The sequence below is a fragment of the Carettochelys insculpta genome, chromosome 6 (assembly GCF_033958435.1).
Source record: "Carettochelys insculpta isolate YL-2023 chromosome 6, ASM3395843v1, whole genome shotgun sequence".
Taxonomy (NCBI): Eukaryota; Metazoa; Chordata; order Testudines; family Carettochelyidae; genus Carettochelys; species Carettochelys insculpta.
The window spans coordinates 51103531-51130588 of NC_134142.1; the positions used below are offsets into that span (position 1 = coordinate 51103531).

The following is a 27058-nucleotide window of genomic DNA, read 5'->3' on the forward strand; positions in this document are numbered from 1 at the left end:
ACACGTCCTCCAGGGCTGGCAACGTCGATGTTCAAAGTCGAAAGGAGCCGCCCTGGAAGCAAATGCGGAGCGTCCACACACACAAGCACCCTCTTTCAAAATAAGGGGCCAGGACAGACCGCGGACCGGGTCACAGAGCACACTAGCCCTTCTGGGGCAGCTGCAAGCTGCTCCTTTAAGGGCCCCTCCCAGACACACCCAGCCTGCCCAGCACGAGGTCTGCAGAGCAGTAGCCATTCTCTCGCAGACCAAGTCGCAGCACATATGGACACCCAGCAGCAGCTGCAGCTGCAGCAGCAGCCGCAGCAGCAGGAAGTGGAGGCCCTCCAGGTAGTCATCCAGTGGGCAAGTGCCCTGCTAGGTGCTGCCCGGGAGGCTGCCCAGTGGCTCCTGCCAGAGGAGCCCACCCCGGAGGCAGACAGGGACGCCCCTGACCACCGGGCTCCCCTCTTTGTCCCTCACCGGCTGCTCCCCCGCCTCTGGAGCTACCTCGCCAGCTCTGAGTGGCTCCGGAACTTCCGCATGTGCCGGCAGACCTTTCTTGAGCTCTGCCAGTGGCTCACCCCAGCACTGAGGCACCACGACACCTGGATGTGGTGCACCCTCCCCGTCAAGAGGAAGCTGGCCACTCCAGACAGCTATTGCTCCGTGGGACACCAGTTTGGAGTGGGAAAGGCCATGGTTGGGGCCGTTGTCATGGAGGTAAGGAGGCCCGGGCATGCACCCACTGGGGGCCGGTGGGGGGGCGGGTGTGGGCTTGGGGAGGGAGGGAGGGAGGGGCCGGGTGTGGGGCTGGAAAGGCAGGGGTACCAGGGAGGGACGGGCTGGGCAAGTGGGGTACCCGGGGAGGTGCCTGGGAGGGGGGCCTGGGAGAAGGGCCCTGGGGCACCCTGCACAGCCTCATGGGCACCTGTGTTCCCTCCCAACCGGTGGTCCGTGCGCTTAGTGCCATGTTGCTCCAGAGGGTCGTCCGACTCGGGGACCTGGACGCAGCCGCTGCCGGATTCGCCTCCATGGGGTTCCCGAACTGCTTTGGGGCCCTGGATGGGACCCACATCCCCATCCATGCCCCAGACCACAGCGGATGAAGATACATCAACCACAGGGGCTACCACTCCGTGGTCCTGCAGGCCATGGTGGACAGTCGGGGCCGCTTCCAGGACGTGTACGTGGGTTGGCCCGGCTGCACACACGATGCCCGTATTTTTAGGAACTCGGGCCTGTGCCGCCAGCTGGAGGCGGGGACCTACATCCCCCAGAGGGAGATCCCTCTGGGGGAGACCACCATGCCCCTCTGCCTCATGGCGGGCGCGGCCTACCCCCTCCAGCCCTGGCTTATGCGTTCGTACACTGGCCACCTCAACACCAGCCAGGAGCGGTTCAATGCCCACCTGAACCACACCCTCCAGGTGGTGGAGAGAACATTTGGCCATCTGAAAGGCTGCTGGCGGTGCCTCCTTGCCCAACTGGACGTCAGCCTCCAAAACATCCCCCAGGTTGTGGGAGCATGCTGCACGCTCCACAACATCGTTGAGAGCAAGGGGGGGGAGGCTTTCGTCCAGGGGTGAGCGGTTGACGCCAGCACGGGCTTCCCCCAGCTGGCTGCCGCACTCAGCCACCAGGCCCACCATGAGGGGGTATGGGTCTGCAAGGCTCTGCGGGCCCACTTCGATCAGGGAGACCCCTGAGCACCTCCCTGGCCTTCCCCAGAAGACCCGCCCCCCACAGCCTGCACTGCCCGCACACCACCCCCAATATCCGCACGCCACCCCCACAACAAGCACATGCCTCCAGCTTTTTGGAAAATAAAACCTTTTTTTTTTAAACCGGATAACTTGTTTGGTTCACCAAAGAAACTGCAACTAATATACAAAAAGGGGGACAACTATATACATGGGCCAACAGCCGAACCATCTGCCAGGCCCCCATCAGTCTGGGGTGGGGGTAGAAGGGCGCAAGCCCTGGTGGGTACAGCTCACAACCCCCCCTCCCCGTGTCCGTGGTCCCCGGCGTGGCCGGCTGGGGGCTGGGAGGACCTGCAAGTATGGCCGGGATGCCTCCACTGGCCGGTCTTCAGCCCCAGTGGGCTCTGTGGAGCTTGCCGGTGGTGAGGTGGGTGGGGCAGCAGGCAGGGCAGCAGGCGGCGAGGAAGGTGGAGTGGTGGGGAGGGCGGCCCGGGGGTCAGCGGGCGGTGGGAGCCGGGCAACGGCCTCCTGGATCGACCCGGCTATGTCCCTGAAAACCCCCATAAAGTCCTCCCACGCCGCCCACCACCAGGTGGACTCCTCCATCTCAAAACGGAGTCTTTCCTCCGCCACCTCCGTCTGCCACAGGAGAGCTGCCAGGAGCTGAGGGTCCACCGGGGCCATCCCCAGAGTCCGGCGGTGGTGGGACTGCCCCGCTGGCTTTGTGGGTGTCTCCGGGCGCTGGCGGTGGCTGACCTCTGGTGGGCTGTCAGGGCGTCAGACGGGCTGGCTGCCTGGGGTGTCAGATGCTGCAGCTGGAGAGAGGGAGAGAGGGAGGGGAAGGGTGTTTGTACAGTGCCCTGGCCTGTGGCCTGTTCTCCACGCCCCCTCTTGGGTGCTGGGTCTCTGTCCCCGTCGGTGGGTTTGATGTCCCTGTTGGCTGTTGCCATGGCATTGTCCCCCCACCCCCCGGGGTCAAGACTGAGTTCTGTCCATGGGTAGGGGTGCTGATGGCCGTGCCGCTGTCCTGGGACTGTCTGTGGCTGGGCATTTGCGGGTTGGGGTCCGCTGGGGGTGTGTGAGGCTCCCGGTTGTGGCTGGTGCCCCCGCCCTGTGGCCCATGGGTGTGTGCTCTGTGGGGTATGTACCTGACCGTCCATTGCCGCGGTCGGGGGAAGCCTGGTGGGCGGGTGCCCGGCTGGTGCTCCGGGAGGGGAGGTCAATGAGGAGCCCCCCCTCCTCGCTGCTGGATCCCTCCTCCACTGTTCCGAGAGGCCTGCTGAGGCTTGTTGGCCGTGGTGTCAAGGGTGGCTGGCGTGGGAGGAGGTGTCCCGGGGGCCCAGGATGACCCTTAGCTCCCTGTAATAGGGGCAAGTGGCGGGGGCAGCCCCAGACCGGCTGGCCGAGTCCCGGGCCCAGGTGTACCCCTGCCGCAACTCCTTCACCTTACTCCAGATGTGATCCGGAGTGCAGGCAGGGTGACCCTGGGCGGCCAGGCCCTCGGCCAGTCGGGCGAACCCTTCTGCATTCTGCCGCTTGCTCCCCATCACGTGGAGCAACTCCTCCTCGCCCAAGAGCCCCAGCAGGTCTCGGAGCTCGGCCTCCGACCAGGAGGGGCCCCGCATCCTTTTGGCCCCCCGCTTGGCTGCTGGGGGTGCCTGGGTCCCCTCAGGAGGGGAGCCCTGGGGGCTCTTGGGGGGCTGCCTTGAGGCCATGGGTGAAGACAGTGGGGATTGGGGCCTCTGAGAAGCGTGCAGGGCTAGCATGTGCCTGTGCTGCTGCCTGCACACTCTCAGCTTCCTGCCACAGGAAATCTGGGTCCATGGTGCCTTAAAGGCTGCTGCGCGCGGGGACCATAGAGCCCCGCAGGGGCTGGTCAGAGCATCTCAACCCCTCAGCTGATGGCCACCATGGAGGACCCCGCTATTTCGAAGTAGCGGGACGCGGATCGTCTACACACACCCTACTTCAACATTGAACGTCGAAGTAGGGTGCTATTCCCATCGTTGGATGGGAATAGCGACTTCGACATCTCGCTGCCTAATGTCGATTTCAACATCGAAATAGCACCTGGCTAGCGTAGACGCACCCATGCAGTTCTTTAAAGACTTCCTTTTGGCTCTCAGCGCTATAATTGCAAAGTTGAAGAAAATCCTCCTGATTATTTTCAATAAATCATGAAGGTCTAAAAGCCCCAAAATGAACAACTTATATCTAAATAGTAAATAATACAGGATCTCGAAATGTTGAATAACTCCTCCTAGCATCCCCCAGAGAGAGAGAAGGTTTGGGAGTGAAAGTCATGAAAACAGGTACAAACACACATGTAAAGTGTGAGGAAAAAGTTTGTGAATGTCCTACAGTAAACATGCATAGCATTAACAATCACTGTGTGTGCACTGTTCTTAAAATAGGGGTTACAAATGTATGGTGTGATGTTATTTATTAAGAACTGCCTTGTATTCACATGCATTGCAGCTCTTTAATTATTGAGTGTTTTACCAAACTGGAAAAATAATCTCTCTTCCTGCTGTTTTGGTTGTCAACCCCTGCCCTAGTGCATGGCTCAGCTGCAGATGTAATGGAATTAGCTGTACTGCAATCATCTTTGCTACTAGCATCTTACTACCTGCCTCCTGTGTGAACACTGCTTCCCATTTGCTCACATGGAATACATATGGGAACCATCATGTGAAGAAAGAGGGGAGTTTACTTATTGTAAATGGAGGTTCTTCGAGATGTGTATTACACTACCTGCTCTCCATCCTCTCTGCTTTTGATCATGTTGGATTGTGTTTAGAAGAGGAACAGGTGAGGTGTCAGCTCACACTGCCTCTTTTATCCTTCTCTGGAGCACAAGGATAGCTACTGCACAAGTGTGGGACAGTGGACAAAATTTTGAAAAACTTATGAACTCAGCTCATGGAGTGCATGTGTTCCTGCTTGTGGCATGTAAATAGTGACCTCACATCTCAGAGAGCCTCCAGTTATAGTAAATTAGCACTTTACAGAAGTTCATAAATTGTTCAAAGGCAGTTGTCTGTGATTAGTATTAATACTAAAGACAATTAGAGAAAAACCAGTTCATTGGCATATAGCTCATATAGAATTTTCTCAGTGGATCCAGTGCAATTTCTAAGTGTCTGAGATTTCTTTGTTACCTTCCATACTTGTTGTTTCACCAAGTTCTAGTTATCACACCTTTTATGAAACATCTTATTAAGAGTTTTGTAAGAACTACTGATTCTCTTGGGGCTGCTGTTACTGCCCTGCTACACATTTCAAAGGTTGATCAAGTAATTTATGTCTCATTTAGCTTTAAACAAAACAATGAATGTGAATATAGCAAATTGGGGGGAATAAGTATAAATGCATTGGAAGCACTGTGTTTAGTTAAGTTTCCCTATCATAGTATTTTAATCCAAATTATACTGATTGTACCAGTAAGATATATAAGATATCACTTTACTGTCAGAAACTTGAATGTAGTCAATGTCCATTTTGGATCCCTATCGTAAATTAACTTATTTACCATTTTCATTTTGTTTTCCTGTGCTAAATGAGTGTCTCTAATTTGCAATTTTATGATTAGTGGGGACTAAGTATATAAACTAAGCCACAGCTGATTTTCCTGTGGGATAAAAAAAAACAGGTAAAATTTATAATGCAAGTTTGTGCTTGTATTTCAAATAAATGCTAAATCTGCTCTGCTTTATAAGTTGTATTTTTAAAACTGTCTAATCCCTCTCAGGGCTTGTCTACACTACCACCTTCCTTCGAAGGAAGGGTGGTTTGTAGGGTGTTGGGAGTTTACTAATGAAGTGCTGCGCTGCATACACAGCACTTCATTAAGCAAATCTCCTCCCCCACCCCGCGGCAACTTTGAAGTTTTAAACTTTGAAGTACTGGCTTGCGTCTAGCTGTGGCTCACCCGCCTGTACTTTGAAGTGCCCAGGCAACTTCAAAGTCCCTTTACTCCTCAAAATTTTCCAAGTACCAGCGGGTGAACCACGGCTAGATGCAAACCGATACTTTGAAGTTTAAAACTTAGAAGTTGGCGCGGGGGGAAAGGGGGGATTTGCTGTGTATGCAGCACAACACTTCATTAGTAAATTCCCAACATGCTATTTACCACCCTTCCTTTGAAGGAGGGTGGTAGTGTAGAGAAGCGCTAAAAGTAATAGAAAATATTAACATTTAATTGCAGAATTACAGACGTTAAAGATCAGCCATGTATCTGGGCTGCTCATGAATCTTAATCTTTTTTTCCTCTCAGAAAATAAAACTAGGGGTATATACAGAGCAAATGTTTTTTAAATATTTAACCATCTAGATTTTATTGCTTATGCCTCAGTAACATAAAAAGCTGTGATGGGTAAATAAGGATACTTATTTTATTATGGAATTTTCTTTTAACTAAATTTTACGCAGTTCACAGTTGTTTGCATAAATGTCCAGGATACATAGCAGACGGAGTTTTTTTCCCCATCTGAGTTTCCCAGTATAGATTTATTTCTATTAAAATAATACATATTACTAATAAACAAATTTAAGTAGGGACCAAGACAAACTAACTTTAAATAAATTAAATGGGTATAAATCAATTTTTCTTTTCAATTCAGAGAACAAAGTAGTGGCCCAGTCATTCTGTCAGCTGTGTATGTTTAATTTTCGGGGAAGTTGCATTTTCATTGAATGAGATGAGTGGGCCTGAAACATAAAAGTTAAGCTTGGTATAAGCCTAGCTCTGGCCTAGAAATCCAGGGTCAGATCCTTAGCTAATTTAAATGGAGCTCTGACAATTTATGCAAATTGAGGACTTGCCCATGGGGCAAAATATCATATAATTTAAGAATAAAACATCTCTCTCTATTTTGCTGTTATGAAAGAAAAGTAAATTCATTAATCATTATGGCTGGATGAATGAATCCTTTTCAAATGTTTTCTTGTTTTAGGGTGGCTTAGAATTTCGTAGGGATTCTTTAATAAATGGCAACAAGTTCTGAGTTAAATAATGGACTTTTATATACCAAATCCTGCAACGTTATCAAGCATAGCATTTACTGCTATGAGCAAGGTTAAGATTCTTCAGGAGTTATCTTCAGGAAAAATCAGAAAAATGTGGCCTGTCTGTGACTTTTAGCAAAAAAAAAAAAAAAAAAAGTAAGTGTGGGGGGAGTGACATCTTGAGCTCCATGAAGGGGGAACTGGCAACTTGAGCCCCACAGCTATGGTAGGTGGAAAGCACATGGGCTGCAGCCAGTGGCAACTGATACTGACGTAGTTGTAGAGGTGCTGTAAAGTCAAGGAATCCAACAACTTCTATGACTAAATTGTATCCTTAACTATGAGTTAATGACTCATGTTTTTAAAGTATTTAAGCATCAAGGCAGTCAGTCTCAATTTTTTTTCTGTTCTTACCGCCAGCCAGCTTTTGTTTTTATATACAGGCACACAGTGAAGAACCTGAAAGTTGAAACTTTGAACTTAAATAGACCATTTGCTAGGGGTGTGTGTGTGTGTGTCTGGAAGTGTATATAAAATAAAAAATAATCATTGTAATAATAAAGTTACAAATAATTAAAAAATAATTTTTTAACAGTTTAAGAAAGACCCTAATAAAATCCTGCTCCTTTTGAGCTTGTCTTTATTTGAAAATGAGTTCATGGTAAAACATGATCTTGGATTATGATTAAACCCTACTGAAACTAGCTTGCAGAATAATAAATGTAGAATGATAAATGTATCTTCATTAGAGAATTGGGTGAATAGAAAATGCAGGCATGCAGCAAGACTGGATTGACTGCTGCTTACTTTTTTGTTTCTTTAGATTATTTTTATATGAATTCTGAACAGTTAATGTTCTATTAACGCTTTGTTACAGATAAAATTGTTGTGTATAATATTCTGCTCACAAACAGAGTAGGCCCTCTGAAAGCTCAGTTTTTTATGCCACGTGCATAAACCATCAAAGTCTGAGGTGTGCTTTTCCTGCATTGTATCTGCTATCTAAAATGCAATTCACAAATGAGTAGGGCTCAGCCAAATTCATGGTGCATTTGGGTCAGTTGCACCATCATAGGATTTTAAAAAACATAAATTTCATGATTTCATGTATTTAAACCTGAAATTTCATGTAGTTCTAACTGTACGTGTCCTGATGCAAAAGGAGGTAGTGCGTAGAGGGGGGTTTCAAGGTTATTACAGGTGTGTCGTGGAATTGCCACCCTTACTTCTGTGCTGCTGCCGGTGATGGCACTGCCTTCAGAAGCAGCAAGCAGAGCCTCTTCAGGCCCTTATGGCATCCCAGCATCTCCATTTTTTTCATTGGGATATGAATATGCAATAATGAAGATATTCTTTATGCAAGATAAACAAATGTAAGGTAACACTGGAAAAGTTATGATTTGCTGAATATGATTGTCCTATTTGTCTGGTTTTAGTTAGCTGGATGACCACTTTCCCTTGATCCCATAGGCTGCATGTAAACTCCAGCAGTCTTTCCAGAGATGATCTTCCAGAAGATCATCTTACAAAAAAGCATGTCCACACACAAAAAAAGTGGATCAAAAGATCAATACTCTCTTTCGATAGAGAGCGTCCACACAGCCCCTGCTCTTACGAAAGAACGGGTCAGGGCTCAAAAAATGTGACACCATGACAACTGCTCTTTCAAAAAAAAAAAAAAGGGGGCCTCTGGAAGAAAGGGAAGAAGATGGCTGAGAGAGGAGGGTTCCCCGCCCCTAGAATGGCTAGATACCAAGACCACAGCAGAGTGCACTCTGTACATTCCACAGCTTCAGCACCTTAGGCAGTGCCATTCAGTCTGGCCATGTGGCAGGTGCCAGTGAGCCTGGCACTGAGCTAACCATTGGCACTGGAAGGACTGTACAGTGCCCATACTTTGGTACATTCCACACCAGAGACTTGCTGCAGCTGGAGACCTGCTCCTGCTGTTAGTGCTGGCACTGCCAATGGTAAAAGACCAAAGGTGTCCATGCTGGCTGACAGAAAAGAACATGAAACTACTCCCTGTACCTCAGTACTGAGGCCCTCAGTACCTTCTAAGGGATAGCTTGACAGATGGTCCAGTACTGGTCTAATCTGCTAGATGCTGGTCACTGGCCTGCAGGAATTGCTCCTTTCTGGTCTCCAGACAGATTCCTCATCATCCATGTCATATATCTCTCACAGGAACCAGACCTGGCGTGCGAGTTGTTACCACTGTGTGAGGGACCTGCACCAGCATTCCGTCAGGTGCTTGGCCTCTTGGACAGTGACATGTTTTACAGCAACACTCAGGGAGGAGCTCACTTTTCTCCCCTGTGTTGGAAGGCAGTTTGGTTGTGATAATTTTGCATTATTCACTTGATTCATCTCCAGGCCACCTTTCTCCCAGGAGCACAAAATGAGCTGGCAGATCACCTGAACAGATCTCTCTCCAATTGCCCCAAGTGGTCCCTTCACCAAGATGTTTTGAACTCCCCAGACAGATCAGTCCATGACAAAGCACGACAAGAAGTGCCACTAGTTCTCCTTCCTTCTGTGTCACAGCTCCGGCTCACTCTTGGGTCATTTCCTTATTCCATTGATAGCTCAACTTTTCTATGGGTTCCCTCCTATTCAACTTGTGTACAAGGTCTTGCTGAAGATCAAACAAGGCCAATTGCCAGTCATTTTACTAGCTCCAGCTTTGGTTTTCCACTCTTCCTCATCTCTTAGTGGTGACACCGATCCCACTACCTCTACATCCAGACCTGATTTCTCAGGGCCACCATCATCTGCTTAACCTGAAACTTTTTTCCCTTCACCTAACAGCCTGGGTGCTCCATGGCTAATGTCTGCAGAACCGTCCACCAGGACTGCTTATTTGGCAAAGTGGAAGCAGTTCTCTGTCTAGTCTTCCTACATGTCTGACCTATGGATCATCACTGCTATTCATTCTAGACAACCTACTGTGCTTAAAACAGCAGCATATAACAATAGCATTGATTAGAATCCACCTGGAAGCAGTATGTGCTTTTTCACCTTTGAATGAATGGCTGATTGTATTATGAACAGCATCTCTAACCATTTCCTTATGGGCCTCGAGGGGTTGTACCCATAGGTGTAGCAGGCAGTTCCCCCAGGAACCTCAGTCTTGTCTTAGCAAAGCTTACGTGCAATCATGTTTGAGCTGCTGGCAATGTGCTTACTGTTATAACTGTCCTGGAAGGTGACCAATGTTGTTGTATATCTCATACAGCTCTGGTAAGAAATCAATATTATTCTAAGCAGTACAAAAAATGAGAACAGAAAGTATAAAAGTTGGCTGCAACTTTACTGTACATCTGAAGGCTTGGCAAACAGACTCAGAAGCATACTTTTAACATTTTCTAACATTCATTTTTGGTATGGCAGAAGGTTAATAATATTTAATCCTTGAAACAGAATATTAAAATTACAAGGAATTGCAAATCCAAAGTAAATTCTATATACAAGTAAAAAAGTAATTATATATACAATAAAAACTACAAAAGAGAAACTCAAGATAACGATTGTATTTCAATCATATTTTAAAAAAATATCAACTTGCATCTTACAATAAAACTTTTCTTAATGATACAGATTAGTTATGGTATTAATTAGCATTATCTTCTATATGTTTTTGTTTTTACAGCTTCTGCTACCTTTGAAGACTTTCAAATCCGGCCCCATGCTCTGTTCGTTCATTCATACCGAGCACCAGCCTTCTGTGACCACTGTGGAGAAATGTTGTGGGGACTTGTGCGTCAGGGACTTAAATGTGAAGGTAAGTTATGTTAACATTTCCTTTCCAATCTCAGAGGCTGGAGTTAAGCATACCTTAAGTACTGTGTATTAAGTGGAACAGTGATCTGAGCTGTGTGGTATAAGCTAGGGCGTATTGTTCCTTTGGAAACACTGGAGTAGTGGTTAATCACTCCAGAGGGATGCTTGGAGGGTTTGGAATTTGGAGTGTGCCTATCACTACACTGTACAGAGAAAGCAGAGCCTCTATAGGCTAAGCAGGGAGTGCTTGTGTGGTCTGTGCCAGTGAATCAGGAAGCTGAACTACAACAGTCACAGACAAGGCTTCCTCATGTTAAAGGCAGGTGGAAATCTGACTCTGAATGGTTGTTCATGTCTAATCTGTAGCTGAGGGATGGCCTGTTTGTCATGTAATTGTCACACACTCTGGACCTGATTCTTTTCTTTGACTTTCTAGCAGTGTAACTCTATTGATGTCATTGAAGTAGCTCTTGAGTAATGCTAGTAAAAGGTCCGAGTAGAAAGGGTCTCAAACTCCCTGTCTGCTGGCACTCCCAACCAGAGCAGTTGCACAATCCAGGCCAGCTAAGCAGGCATATTCAAACCTTCCCCAAGTCCCACTCCTTCCTGCCCTTGTCCCTCCCTCTCCCTCTCCTGGCACACAAAGCCCAGAGGGATTCGGCTTCGGGGGCTACCAGGCAGTCTGGTAGGGGGCTACTTAAACCTAAATAACCATAGAAAATTAGGAATGCCATTTTTGTTGAATATAAAAATTAACTTCTACTGTATACTTCAATAATCTTTATTATCATATTTTCCTCTTCAGGATGTGGTCTAAACTACCATAAAAGATGTGCGTTTAAAATCCCTAATAACTGCAGTGGCGTACGTAAAAGGCGACTCTCAAATGTCTCCTTAACAGGACTGAACACAATTCGGACAGTATCAGCAGAACTCTCACCTACAACCCCAGATGAGGCCCTTCTGGTATGTAATTGTCTAACTATTAAAATAATAAACTCTTTCCCCTCAAAAGAAAATAAAAATCCTGAAATTCAATGTTTTGGGTTTTGTTCTTCTCATTCGGCACAGTGAGAGAACTGTACATGAATATACCACACTTTAACACAACAGGAAGGACACTGTCTCAGCATATGAATGTGTCAAGCTCTGCTTCCATCATAACCCTACTATAATAACAATAGTCCATTTTTGAAGGATTGTGATATTACAGGGTCTGATATTGTCATCCTTACTTAGATGAGTAGTCCCAACCAGTTGTCAAATCAGCCCATATAAATTAGAATTCATATGATAAATGTTTATTCCATGTTTGAAAAAAACTCTTGAACATCAAAGCAGCATATATATTGGCTGTTTCTACACAGGCCACTTTTGATGGTAACACACGGCCCGAAATATGCTAATGAGGCATGGATGTGAATTCCCCACACCTCATTAGCATATGGTCACGTGCTTTGGAGTCTGGAAGACCGTTCTTCCGGACTCCAAAACGCTGAGTAGAAACTCAGCCCCGGGGGAACTTCCGGAAGGGAGTCCTTCTTCCAGAGGCCCCTTCTTCCTGAAAATGTTTGACTTCCAGACTCCAAATCACGTGACCATATGCTAATGAGGTGTGGGAAATTTGCATCCACACCTCATTAGCATATTTCGGGCCATGTATTACTATGCCACTTTTGAAGAAAGTGGTCTGTGTAGAAACAGCCTTTGATTCTAACTGTCCCATAGAGCTCCTGCTGGTGCATTCTAGTTCATGTGAACATTAATGTACCAGCAGGGTGCACATGGGAGTTAAAAAGCTTTACTAAGCAGTTTGCTTTGCCACATGCTTTGCAGACAAGAACTTAGAGTAACGGTGATAATCAGCTTCACTAAAATAAAAAATATATATTTATATATAAAAATTAATGTATGTATTTTGTAAGAACAAGGAGTTAACAGCTAGAATAAGTTAGGTTGTTATATATTTTTTGGCATAGAAATGGATACCTAAATAGTCTATTCCTTGCCATATTAATATATTTTAAAATCTAAACATGTACACTGTGCACACAGATATGAACCTAATAGTAAATGAAAATTTAAAAACTTAATTTAAAACAGAGGAAAGAATTTATAAGCATATGTGAATCATCATTGTCTTGTTTTATTTTCAATTGAAATGCAACATTTATTTAACTTCACATACAAAAAGAGAATTATTCAAATGAGAGACATTTCTGTTACACAAGACACCAGCCATGAACCTCAGTTATCTACAGATACCACTAATTATCATTAGCCTTAAGCTTCTTAGAAATTTAGGTGCATGTTATGAATATGTGTATTTTAACTAAAAAACCTATTTATAACATTTAGTAGATGACAAAAAGCTTTGCAAATCATGCCTTTCAAAAGTTGTTGTCATTACAGTATTGATAAAAATAGAACTAAGATACAATGTAGCACTATTTTAAATTGCTTCTGGAACTGGGATTAAAACGTAGTTTACCACTTTATATAAATGTGTGTAAATTTTAAACAGTTCAAATTTACTTCAGGCCTTAGTACTGCCAAAAAAAGATCTGTTGGATTAAGGAGGATACAAACAAATATGTGTGTTAATATTTGATTACTATATAACCCACTGGTGAATTTTGAATGCCGTATATGGAAAATGCAGGATTTTGTATCCCTTCACTTACTGATGATTACCTCTTGAGAATTTGCTGCTCATACAAAACAGTCCTTAGAAATAATTTTGGGAAGCAGGATGCATCAGAGGATTGGTGACAGAATATGGTGCCTTTGCTATTTAGGCCATTTGTCTGTACCCAGCCCAGATGAATAATGATTTGGTATGATTATCTAATATCTGTTTGGTGGCCTACATATAGTGATTGGGTGATTAGCTGAGAGTCTCAAGAACGCCATTGTTGTGTGTGTTCTAAGCATAGTGTACTTTGCAGCTTTCAGAACTGTCATTACAGTGCCTTTCTGGAACATTAAATAGTCAGTGCTGTAGAATATGAATCAGCCTTTTGATATATTTTGTAAAGTTAAGGAGTATTTTAGTGTGGAAGGTTAGGCTTTGTTAGCTGCTTTGTTAGCTATAGAGCAGAATTTAAAGACTTTAGTTTGTTATACTTGTAACTCTGTGACTAAACATTTGCCTATCTAGTGCTGGACACATCCAAATTATCACAGAAAATTTTAATATGAAGAAATGCAGTAGCGTTCATACTTAATGGCCATGCATATATACAGTAATATGTTTTCTGTACAAACCATTAACTCTTACCATGCTATCATTTTTCATACCAAATTGATGGTTCAGAATGACATATGGATAGATAAAATAAAATCCTTTAACAAAGATGCTTAATCTTGCTCAAATGCTTAAACCTTGAAGTTCTTGAGAAATTAAATTTTCCGATTTTTCCTTTTTTTCAAGAAGTAAAATTTTCTTTGAAGAAAATGGTTCTTATTTTGGGCTAAATTCTCAAAAGTGAACTCTAAAGTTACACCCATTGTTTTTGTGTGAATAATTTTCCTGTGCTGGTTTTGTGTACATACATGCTGGTAGCTGTCTTCATTCTAATCCTTCCTTTGGAGTATATATCTATTTTTTTTGTGCCATGCTCACTAAAAGTAATTTTTTTGTTATAGTTCATACTGTGATAGCAATTAAATGTCCCAACTAAAGATCTGCCTGAGTCAACCCAGATTCAGACCAAACATAGCAAACCTGAAGGGAACCAGAAGAGTTACGCTTTTTTTTCCCAACCCAGTCTGTATCCAACCTCACACTTCCCCTACCTCACCCCAAATCTGTGTCAGCACTGCCACCTTACCCCTAGCACTTGGCATGGTGAGGGTTTTCTGCACCTCAGGACCATTGTATCCAGTTGCTATATTCTCCTGCTCTCCTGCTCGCTGATGTTACTGCATTGCACTGTACATGCTGCCAAGAGAGAGGTAGAGTGACTTGTCATATGACGCACACTGAGCTTAGTAAGGTGGTGCTGGCTGACAGGACTGGGGGCATGCAACTGCTGCTATAGGAGGAAGATGGTCTGACCTGAACAAAGCCCAAGAGGGTCGGGTTGTTTTCAGACCCAAATCTGTTGATTTTGGGAGAGTTTGCAGACAAGGTTCTAGTGTTAATTTGGACAGGGCCCAATTGCATTGGATGCTATGCTTACAAAAAGAAAACACCAGCCTCGTCCCAAAGAACTTATCATTCGTTATCACCAGCATCACATTTAACTGAATCACTAACCATGTGATCTAACTGTTGTGTAACCTTTCTCCTTCCAGTACATCCCCTCTTGTTTGTTTCCTCATGGTTCTTATTTTGTTTTGTCCTAGATTTCATTGTTAGAGGCTACTAGACAGGCACCAGGGTGGTTTTATATATATGTATGTATTTGCTTGTTTTTATGGGTATAGACCATCTGTGGGCATTCAGAATGAATAAGCTCAAAAAATCAGATAGCTAATTATCTTTCTCATATAGCTATAAAAGTCCTGATTTTTGTGCACAGATTTAAGCATGAAAAATTAATTCATAAAGCTTGGACATGCAGAAAGATCACTGCCATTTTAGAGAAAATATAAAGATGCTGTATTGAGATGCAGTATTTTCACAGAGCATTCAATCTTGCCCCTACTTCTGCAGTCTCAATTAGTTGTAGGTGGGCAGACACATTCAGTCAAATGAATTTCTCATAAGCTTTCCCCACAGCTCTTCCTCCTTTTGTTAGTCTCAAAAAAAGCTTACTGAGCTGATTGTATTGTATTCAGAGTCAATTCTGCTTGCTTTAGAGATTAAGAAGTGCTAACTATATTTTACTCCTGTTTACCTTGCAGAATCAACACAGCTGAGAGTGAGCAAATTATAGTCTATGCCTGGAAATGTATCATCAATAGAATTGTTAGCAAAGTTACAATGCTAGACTCTTGTGTGAATCTGAAAGAATCCATCTTTAGTGGAAGACACTAAGAAAAGTTTATGTCTACATTACCCCCATTTGAACTGCAGTGGCTGAGCAACAGTGCTGCTGTATAACTCACCTGTGTGGATACTGCATGCATGTATTAAAAATTCTTAGTTCACATTAATACAGCTCTGTTTGAAGAGGAATCCACTAACACAAACTATGAACCTTTTAATTAGTGCCCTCAGCATCCACCTAGTGGAGTTACACCATGCTCTTGTTCTTGTTCTTGTGGTTCAAATTACAAGGCAGTGGAGACAAGCCTTTAGTTTATAGGTCAGGCCAGGTGTAAATCTCTTTACTTTTCAAGAGAATGTTTGACATGGAAGTCTTTGAAAGACAATAAACATGGAATGGCAGAACGATGTTTTAATTATCCTTTTATAGAGTACCATTGCACTTACAACATATTTATAGTGCTGAATATGTACATTTGTACCGTACTGATCTCGGAGACAACTTTAACTTCCCAGCTTATGGACACAAATACTGTTCACATATGTAGAGTATAAATCTATTTTTTATAAGGAGAACACATTTCTATTTCTGTAATTAAGACTGCATGTCAAAGTTACCATCTTTGGAGAAGAATCTGTGTTGAAACCAAGAGAAGTTTGTTTAATGTACACTGCCAAAGTATTTGAAATGGCAAAGTATTGATACAAAGGGCAAGTAATTGAAATGGGCCCAAATACAATTTACATACATAAATCATGTTGTAAAGTATATAATTTGTTCCTTTTGAGTCTATAATTGATTATGGGTCTACATTTAAATCTTCAAAAAAGCCAAAACCCTAGCTCCATAATTCTAGGCCACATCTACATGAGCAGCTATTCCCAGCAAAACCGGGTTTTTGCCAGAAAAAAAGCATGGCACACCTACACAACAAATACGCTTTGTCAACAGTTTGTTGACAAAACCCAGCACATCCATCAACAAAATTATACCTCTCCCTGTTCAGGTATAATGCCTCTTTCGACAGTGTTCTGTCAAGAAAACTGCTGTGTAGATGCTCCAGGGCCCTTTGTCTACAGACAGGGCTTTCGGTTCACCAGGCAGCCCTGTTTACAGATCTTCCTGTCAGCCGTTCTGTTGAGAGAGGGCTGGGCAGTCTGGCTGCTCTCTGTCAACAGAGTAGATTGCTCTTTTGATCTGCTTTTTTGTGTAGATGCGATCTGTTGACAGAAGTTTTGCTGGGAAATCCCTTCCAACAGTAACTTTTGTCCACAGAGACTTTGCGTGTAGATGTGGCCCTAAAGTTTTGTCAGCATGTTTTCATTCTCAGTTTAGTCATATGCTGCTTATTCAACAAAATTTTAAGTATGTGATCAAAGAGTAGGTGATGTATTCTAATAGCTCTATCTTAACACTGAATCAAAATATTAATGTTTATATTCTACTCTGTAGTAGACTTTCAATATAAAGTTGTAAAAATATTCATGTTTGCTTCAAAAATAACGTTGTTTTCTGTCTTTTTATTTTCTTCCTCATTTTCCTTGTTCCCTTTCCAACTTGTTTTCTCAGTCTCCTCTCAGCCCTGGCTATGAGGTATGTGCGAAATTTACTCCATTCTCTATCATACTATCAAAAACAGATGTGTTAGAATTTCACCATCTTTTATTTTTCAGGCCTGATATTAGAGCTAGTCTTAAGACACACATGGTTAATTCAGGTTTGTGTCTCATCTTCAAAATTCAGGAGTGTTTATTTCCACAGTTTTGATTTGAGAGAGTGAGAGAGCGAGAGAGCAGTCATGCAATTAAGAAGTATGTTCAGATTCCAAAATGCACCTCAACCCCTTGGTAGAAAGTTCAAAGCTTACTGCTTTTTCTTTGTTGTATCTATAGTAAGCAAATAAAACTAATTAAATATAAAAACTAAAAAGCCTTTAACCCTTAATTTGTTCTACTATGAAAAGAGATGATGTGAAAATGATGTTGAATCTTTATTGCCAGTAATGATGCATGGGAACAATCCAGCTTCACTTTAAGATAAATGGGAATTTTCAAGGCTGGCAGAATTTTTAAAAATGGTTTTACTTCTACATTTTTTCAGTCTTTGCCTGGAAATAACTGAATAGCAATGAACCCTAAAGCTCTATAATGCAATAGATGAGCATAAATTTAGTTTTCATAAGGAGACCAAAATTCTATTTTTGTAATTGAGACTGCCTGTCAGAGATACCACCATCTTTTGGGTGGGGGGAACCATGTTGAAATCCAGAGAAATTTGTTTAATGTTGTACACTGCCAAAGTGAAATGATGAACACTTGGCATATTTCCCATTTAACATCTGTTTGAGATGCACCTGGTGGAAGAGAATGCTTAGAAAACTTCCTTCTTTTTGTTGGTAGAAAAGGCAAAGTTATTGATAAATAGGGGTATGGAGTGTGTTAAAATACTCATCTGAAGAGTCTATCAAGATAGATATGCCAATCTATTAGAAACCATGTCCCTCAATCTGCATTCACACCCATAATTGCACTATAGACATATTCTAAGTAAGGTCAATGCTTTAAGGCCCCCTTACATAGTGGTTATGTATAAATAAGAATTAGCCAGTTAATATGACTGTAAAATACTGTACCAACGTGACCCAGGACAGCAAAGAGAAGGCATATAACAGTTTTCTTGTTGTGCATATCGTATCAATTAAAATTTTTCAACTGCAGCTGAGAAAACTTTGGAAGGGTTTGGCATTAAAGACTCTATTCATAACTTGATACTGTCCTAGCTAAACCTTCTTGGATTTAGTTTTGCTGTGCTAGCTATTCTTGTTACCTTAAAAGAAATAACTAAATGTGTGGGTAGGAATGATATAGAAAACTATATTGCCCCTCAGGGTAAATACAGAACAGTCTTCAGATTTCATGACTATTTGCATTGTTAAAATAGACACACTATGGCTACAGTTACATTACAGCACTCTGTTGACAGAAGTCACTGTCAGAAGAGATTTAGCAACAAAACTTCTGTTGACAGAGTGTGGCCACAGACAAAAGGCAATCTGAAGAGTGCTCATCTCTGTCGACAGAGCAGCAGGACTGCCTGGCTGCTCTCTTGACAAAACAGGCACCCAGAAGCACAGCAGACAGGATTGCCCATTGTTCTGGATGCCTTGTCTGTTGAGCAAAGGGCCCCTAGAGTGTCCACACAGCAGTTTTGTCAACAGCATTATGTCTCATGGCTGTGAGGCAGAACGCTGCCGATGAAAGTGCTGAGTTTTGTTGACAGACTGTTGACAAAAGGCATTTTGTGTGTGGATGTTCCACCAGTTTTAGCGACAAAACTGGGAGTTTGTCGGCAAAACTTGCTAGTGTACTCTACAAATTATTTTGGCACAAGATCTTTGATAATGTAATGCTACAATGTTCTGTTATTTCCCTTATTTGTTTTGAGTCATTTTTTAATTAAAATAAACTTTGTGGTTTTAATCTGGAAATAACCAACTAGCAATAAGTCTTAACTCCTACGTAATAGAATATAACTAGTTTTCATAAGGAGAACACATTTCTATTTTTTGTAATTGAGACTGCATGTCAAAAGTATTGTCTTTGGAAAAATCCATGCTGAAACGAAAAGAAGTTTGTTTAATGTTGCACGCTGCCAAAGTGTTTGAAATGGTGAAAACTTGGTATCTTTCCCATTGTAACATCTGTCTGCGATGCACCTACAGAGGAAGAGCACACTTGGAAAACAGGAGTTGGCAGCAATCGTACCTGCAGACATGCACATAAATAATAATACGTATTGTAATACAAGGATAGGCATCAGGTAATAAATTGATTCCATATGTAAATTCTGCAAAAATCCCACGAGAATAAATAAGAAAGAGAGAAAATTGTATCAAAGTTTCAGACTGAGATATGATAAGAAAGGCCACGTGCCATGTAAACATTTTCCCAGAGGATTACAAATAAAGCTAGATTTGAAAAAAAACAAACCCTACTTGCCTAGAAGAAATATTACTCAGTAATTCAAGTATGTTATGTAACTTAATCATAACTGAGGGTAGGTCTACAAAGGCACAGCTCTTATTTTGAAATAATTATCGTATCATCTACAAAGTTGCCTTATTTCAAAATTGGTAAACCTCACTCTAGGAGAAGTAGTTCATATTTCAAAATAGTTATTTCAAAATGGGTGCTGTTAAGACAGGGAATAGAGCCTATTTCTAGATAAACTATAAGTGCATCCAATGGCTCTATTTCAAAATAGGCTCTGTGTGTAGACACTGTATTTCAAAATAGCTAAGTACTACTTCGAAATGCATTTTGTGTGTAGCAGTGTTATTGCAATATAAGCTATTCCGAAGTAGATTATTCAGCATACCCTTAATCATAACTTCAGTCATCTAGTGCAGATCATCCCTTATTGCATATCTTTTGAACACTTTTTCAGCTAAGGACCTTAATGAAATTTATTAGCAATGATCTTCATAATCTTCATCACATCGGGAAACTGCAGCACAGAGGAATTAAGTACCTTACCCAAGGTTGTACAGGCTCTGTCATCAGTGGCAGAAATAGAGCCCACTGAGTCCTGGCTGTGAATTTCCTGTTGTAATCTCTAGTCCTTTATTGACTCACAAACAAAGTAGTACTTAACAGATCTGGGTTCTTGCTCACATAAGCCGTGTCTACACGTGCACGCTACTTCGAAGTAGCGGCACTAACTTCGAAATAGCGCCCGTCACGGCTACACGCGCCGGGCGCTATTTCGAAGTTAACTTCGACGTTAGGCGGCGAGATGTCGAAGTCGCTAACCCCATGAGGGGATAGGAATAGCGCCCTACTTCGACGTTCAACGTCGAAGTAGGGACCGTGTAGTCGTTGCGCATCCCGCAACTTCGAAATAGTGGGGTCCGCCATGGCGGCCATCAGCTGAGGGGTTGAGAGATGCTCTCTCTCCAGCCCCTGCGGGGCTCTATGGTCACCGTGGGCAGCAGCCCTTAGCCCAGGGCTTCTGGCTGCTTCTGCGGCAGCTGGGGATCCATGCTGCAGGCACAGGGTCTGCAACCAGTTGTCGGCTCTGTGTATCTTGTGTTGTTTAGTGCAACTGTGTCTGGGAGGGGCCCTTTAAGGGAGCGGCTTGCTGTTGAGTCCGCCCTGTGACCCTGTCTGCAGCTGTGCCTGGCACCCTTATTTCGATATGTGCTACTTTGGCGTGTAGACGTTCCCTCGCAGCGCCTATTTCGATGTGGTGCCGCGCAACGTCGAAGTTGAACATCGACGTTGCCAGCCCCGGAGGACGTGTAGACGTTACTCATCGAAATAGCCTATTTCGATGTTGCTGCATGGAAATAAGCTATTTCGGTGTTGGCTTCACGTGTAGACGTAGCCATACAGACATGCATGTGTGTATGTGTTCATACACATGTGGGTTTTTTATGGGCACACTAGGTTGGTAAACCATTTCATACATTAATGACTCAAAAGATGTTAGTTATTGCTTTTGTCTCTGTCTGGTATGTTTGAATTTTTTAAAGAAAAACAGGCCTTCGGGCTGCACTTACCTCTAGTTCAAGCTGTTATCACTTCCATATATGTTATCTGTTTTAAACACAGGGAATGCTTCTGAAACCTGTTTCTCTACAATTGCTTTTAAGAGCATCCGGCCCTATTTAAGGCAGTATGCTAATGACTTCCTTTTGTCGGCCTTTAATACTGCTTGGAGAAGAATCTTTATGTTCATTTATAATCTTAGAATATAGCTTTTTTGTTATGTGTCCTTATTAGTTGCAAAGCACAGTATAGAAATACAAAGTCAAACCAAACCAGAAATTCCTGTAATATTGTCCAGAGGAAAGAAACATATATATAATGAGCTCCTGGGGATCTGCAGAGCCCTGCATGCTCTTTGCCAGCTGAGTGCTTTTGTACTGGGAAATCCCCTACTCTGCCTGCATAATATGTAGAGTTATATAACTGCTGCTGAAAGTCAGTAATTGTTTATTACTTCATAAAATCAGGCAGAGTACTGACAGAGCATTGAAAGCAGTGTTTACTAATACAGGGGGTCCTTGTTTTAAGTCCAGATTACATTCCTAGATAATGCAACTTACAGTGAAACAATTTATAAAGGGGAATTAATATCCATAGGGAATAATGTAATTAGCTTGAAACATGTTCCTCCCTTCAACCCAGCACGCAGCCTGCCCCTGCCTCCAGCTGCTCTGCTGGGCAGTGTGGCTACCTCCTCCACCTCCGCCTCTCTGCCTCGCCATGCTCCTTATAGTTCACTACCTATACGGCTTGTACTTGTCTTGTCTGGCACCCGTGGGACCTGACCCAAGCCAAATAAAAGAATTTTCAAAATGAAGGAAAATCATCTTCCCTCAGCACCCTGCTGCTGGCTCCTGAATGATCGCATGTCCTGGCAGCCAGGTCCCAGCTTCTGGCAGCTCCAGGGTCTTAGCACACACAGTCCTCCCTGGCTCCCTGCCACCCACAGATCCAGTCAGCCTGCAGCTGTTCACAGCCGCTGGCCTGGCTCCCCACTGCCCTGGCTTCCTGCGGCTCCCCACCAGCTTCCCTCTGCTTCCTGAAGCTCTCCCCAACTTCTGGTGGTTCCCTCCCAGTCACCCCTGGCTTCCTGCAGCTCCTCGCCAGTCCCTGCTCACTCCCTGAGCTCCCTGCCAGTCTTCTGCAGCTCCCTGCCACCCTCCCTGGCTCCCTGCAGCTCCCCACTGGCCCCCCTCCAGCTTCCACAGCTCCATCTGACTCCTTCTGGCTCCCCGCTGTTCCCCCATCTTCCTGCAGCTCCCCCACTGCCCCCCCCGTCTTCCCACAGCTCTCCACCATTCCCCCACCACCACCGGCTCCCTGCAGCTCCCCACCAGTTGCTGCAGCTCCCTACGAGGACCCTGGTGCCCCTCAGCTTCTTGCAGCTCCCTGCCAATCCCCCATGATTTCAAGGTTCACTTCCAGGGCCCCTGCACTACAGCAGCTGCTGCCCATCCACCACACAATTCAGCTGTGATCCTGGCTTTTGGTCTCTTGGCCACCAAATGACATAAGTGTGGATCGGTGCAACATACAATGAATTTACTTTCCTGAATTACTTAACAAAGTATATGTAAAACAGCTTAGAGTGAGACGACTTATAACAAGGACCCCCTGTACTGATGTCTGAGCAGGAGGTGCAGGATACATAATTGGCATGTGTGTATGTTTTTATACTAAAAGACTATACTGACAAAAGTTCTTTGATTGTGCTTATTTATTTTGCAAAGATTAGCTATCTTTGTTATAGAATTGGAATGGTTAAATCATAATCTAGTCTTAAACAGAAGGGTGCTAAAACATGGAGAGATAACAATAATGTGTAAAAAAATAATTCAGTTTTCAGGCAGGTGACTGCACAGTACTTCAGTATATTTCACTGAAGTTTGCTTTTCTTGAGTTCCGATTAATCACAGCCCTTCAGGTGAGGTATGTCAACTAAAGAAAACCAACAGTGACTGCATGCCAACTCTTTGTATAACGTCACTTAACGTCAAGTTTCTGTCAAGCACTTATTATATAATAGGGCTAGTATTAGGGATGTTAACAATTAACTGGTTAACCACTAGGGGGTGCTAATCCAGCCCTAGGGGGGCTGCTGCAGGTGGGGAGGCATTCCAGCGTGGCCAGAGTAACCCCTGTATGCAACAGCCCCTCTGCTATGGACAGGGGCTCTTCAGGCCTGGCTGGAACACCCATGTCTCCAGTGTCCCAGGGACCAGGGCTGCTCCAGGCATCTGCGGATGGGGCTCAGCTCTGGCTGTGCTGGAATACCTCCCGTCTACGTTAGTACTGTGGGCAGAGATACTCCAGGCAGGCTGGAGCAGTCCCAGTCCCAGTCCCCAGTGTGCCATAGGTGGGGGTGCCCCAGCCCAGCCAGAGCAGTCCTGTCTGCAATGGGGGAGGGGAGGCCATTCCAGCCCGCCTGGGCTGGAGCAGCCTTCCTATCTCCCCCACCCCATACCTGTTTAATGGTTAATTGGTTAAAGCTAGCATTTAACTGGTTAACTCATTACATGGGATTTTACATCTCTATCTAGTTTGTTCTTCTGTATATGGAGGAAATAGATATTGCAGCCGGTATTCCTGAACACTGGAAATGAAATGTCACGTGGGTGATTTAATTACTTTTAACTTTTTCTTTTCTGCACAAATTAGCAAACCAACACACTGCAATTTTTTTTAAAATATTCAATGTGGAAAGTCATATAAAAATACAAGTAATGAATTGATTCTCCTTAGATCTCTGGTCTTACTGGATGCCTTTTGCCGACACACAGCATCGATACAGTTCACAGGCGTAATTTCATGTATATATTGTATATTTCACACACGTGCTTAAGTTTTGTCCTGCAAAAGCAGGGGCCCCCCCAAAGCAGTGGAGTCCCTGTGGAGAGTAATGAAAAGTTTATTGTAGGAAGAGTGTAGATGTGTGGTATTACATTATTTCTGCTGAAACTGTGAACTTCAGTGTACTTGTATAAGTGTAACTAAGAGGAGAATTTTGTCTTTTTTGCTCAATTTGTTATTAACATGGCACAAACAGACACTGAAATCAACCAATTTTTCTTTTAACATAAGCTTCTCAACTCTTGTGGCATTTATCAAGAATCCCAGGGAATGTTCTTAGGAACATATCTAGATATAGACATAATTACTCAAGCAGCTATTGGCTTTTTTGTAAATTTGAGGTTCATCTGATCTGTTGGCTTCAGGGTGCCATTTCTGCATTTGGTCCCAAGAGGCTTGTTTTCCACCTACTGAGTCAGCTTATTCTGCTTCAAAGTTGTCTTCTCTATCCCTTCCTAAAGTCCCATGCTGTCAAGCATCATGGAGTCAGTCCCATGGGAAAACATCAAGTCCACTGTGCTGGGTTGATGTTGAAGTCACAAGTTTGGGGACAGGGTAAGATCTAAGGGAACTGAGCAGGCAATAGCGGAATCTTGGGGGTAGTACCTTCTCTCTCCTCTTGTGGCTCTTCCTCCCTTGAGTCACAGGCCCCACTGCCTCCTTCCTGCGCACTTGGCAGTGTAGCAGCTGTGTCACCTCTGTCTGTTATAAACTAATGGATTCATTTCAGTTGATTTAGTGAAGCCCACAGATTGCCCAGACTGGAAGCAACTTAGTAAAAGCATATCGCCCTGCTGAGCACTGCTTTTCTACGTGACACAAGGATCGTGTAGAAAGGAAAGAGAGGAAAAAGAATGCCAGGGGTAGAAGGTAGAAGCAGGTGATTTAGACACATTACTCTTTAAATTCAGGACATAAAGGGGGTAGCAATACCTCTCGCAACGTTGCTTGTGTCTACAGTACAAAATAACTATGAAGTTGCTTTCTTCAAAGTACAGCTTTGAAGTAAGCAACTTTGAAGTTGAGCATCTACACACCCGACTTGGAAGTTAAACTTTGAAGTAGGGCACTACTCCATTTCTGGGAATGGAGTAAGGACTTCAGATTTGGGTTCCCTTCTCTTCCCAGGAATGGAGTAAGTTAACTTCAAAGTAAGGGAAAATGTGTGTAGACTCTCTGCTGGCTACTTCAAAGAAGTGCCTAACTTCAAAGTCAACTCAAAGTTAGTTTCTAGTGTAGACGCACCCATTAGGGCTTTGAATTTTCAAAAGTATAAACAAGCTGTGTTGCATTGTTTGGTTGGTTTTAAATAATCTAGCTCATTATTTTTCAAGTGTATTTGTTGGATCAATTTCACTAGCTTGGGTTAATATCCATATAGTTAAATAAGTGCACATGCTTCTTTGTGTTTACAAAAGACACTTGAAATATAATATTTTGACCTGTTAAAAAGATCATACCTTGCTCAGAAATTGTTAAACTGGACTGTTTTGTGTTTGGAAAAGTGCTGGCTGTTCTAGTTTCCATAATGTAATATATTTAAGCAATTGTTTCCTGGGAAGCTTCCAGACTTGCTGAGTCAGTAATCTGGCTGACTACCAGGAAAAAAATAATTTATATCACTACTAAACCAAACACGAAACATAACAGCTAAAGAAATAGGTGCCCATTGGATAGGATTCTAGCTTTGGCAAGGATTTCTAGAAGGTATCAGATGTTACAGCTCTATCAAAAATACTTACCCTTCCTTTCCTTTAGGAGACTTGAGTATTTGTCAGACAAAAGCAGTCAGCTCAAGCTGTAGAAACAGTCTTTTCTTAAGATGCAGCTAAAAAGTTTAAAAATCGCTAATAGGAAGAAAGAGACTGACTATTTCTGCAGCACCACAGGTGGCCACATCACCCCTAAAGGAACCCTTTTCACCTCCAAAAGATCTCCAGGGCCCTCTTCAGAAACCCCAAAGTGACCTTGATCCTTCCTCTCACCTGCCAGCCTTTCCTCAGAGTGATCAGCTCCCCACGAAGTGCTGGGTCACCCTCAGCTTCTAGCGCCTTAGACAGCAAAAGCAATATTATTAAGGAAAGCTGCTTCCCTACGTCATCAAAGCTGAAAGAAATTTGACCAAAAAATGGAGGAAAAAATTGATGGCTTTTAATTTTTTGAAAGATCTATTAGACTCTATTTTTTGTTTTTAAAAAATGTAATGGATGTCCCTTGTGTGTAGAATTTCTTACTCTCTTAATTTTCACTAAAATTCTGTAAGTTAGTCCCACCAAAATTTATGGACTAATCTTGGAGATTCACCCATTTTCATATGAATCAGTATAGCTCCCATTAAAAGAATACTCTGCCAACACAATTTGTTAGAACTCCTTAAGCATGTTTAAAAAAATTGGATTAAAAAAACCCCGAGATGTAACATATTTAGACTTTCAAAATGTCTTTGCAGTCATCTCTCACAAAAAACTGTTAAAATAACTGAATCAAAGGGCAAAAGTATCTTCTTTGTGATTTTATAAAATGACATGTTAGATTAGAAATTCTAAAGTTTCTTGTAGAGAAAACCAGAATAAGAAATAAATGGTATATCTAGCTGTTTAAAGTTGGGGGTCTCAAGGATCTTTCTGGCATCTGAGTTGTTTATTATATGTATTAATGTTGTGAAAGAGGGAGATGAAGATTGAGGTGGCAAAATTTACAAATGATGCAAAGTTTATTTAACTTAGTCAAGACTAGACAGTGTTATGAGGACTCCAGAGAGGCCTACCAAAGCTAGAGAACAATAGGATAAGCACCTGGTAGGCAAATTCAAAAGAAAAAAATAAGGCATTCGATATGTAATTCTAGTGACAAGGCTTGTAAATTGGAACTCCAGTTTGTGCCAATAATGTAATAAAAGCAAACTGAATGTTTCTGAATGTTATGGTTCCCTTTCCATCGCTCTTAAACCTTTCCATCTGTCCTTTGCAATTGAAATAATAATAATAAGCAATAAGAACCCAGCCATGTCACTGGATGTGAAGGGATCCAAAAAAATGTCCACTTTTCAAGACCAAGTCAGACAGTAAGGCATTGTGAAAAATGCTCCGCAGATGATAGATGAGAAATAAGGTAACCCTTTCAAAAATTGTTTTCTTCAAAAATAGAAAGTGCTCAGACTAAAACACAGTATGGCACATATAGTGATTGTGTAAAAGGGCAAATTCAGCACTCAGTATCTGGGCCTGGGAATAGGCTTGGGAAAAAT

At 43.2% G+C, this 27058-nt stretch overlaps 1 protein-coding gene across 2 annotated transcripts in view; it reads left to right on the forward strand.

Moving 5' to 3' along the window:
* The window catches only part of PRKD1 (protein kinase D1), a 225965-nt gene that overhangs the window by 159264 nt on the left and 39643 nt on the right, over positions 1-27058 (forward strand). For both annotated transcript variants that reach the window (XM_074996914.1, XM_074996915.1), the window contains 3 exons: positions 10345-10476; positions 11281-11441; positions 16982-17005. In XM_074996914.1, coding sequence (XP_074853015.1) covers positions 10345-10476; positions 11281-11441; positions 16982-17005 — 317 coding nt within the window. The remainder of the gene's footprint in view (positions 1-10344; positions 10477-11280; positions 11442-16981; positions 17006-27058) is intronic.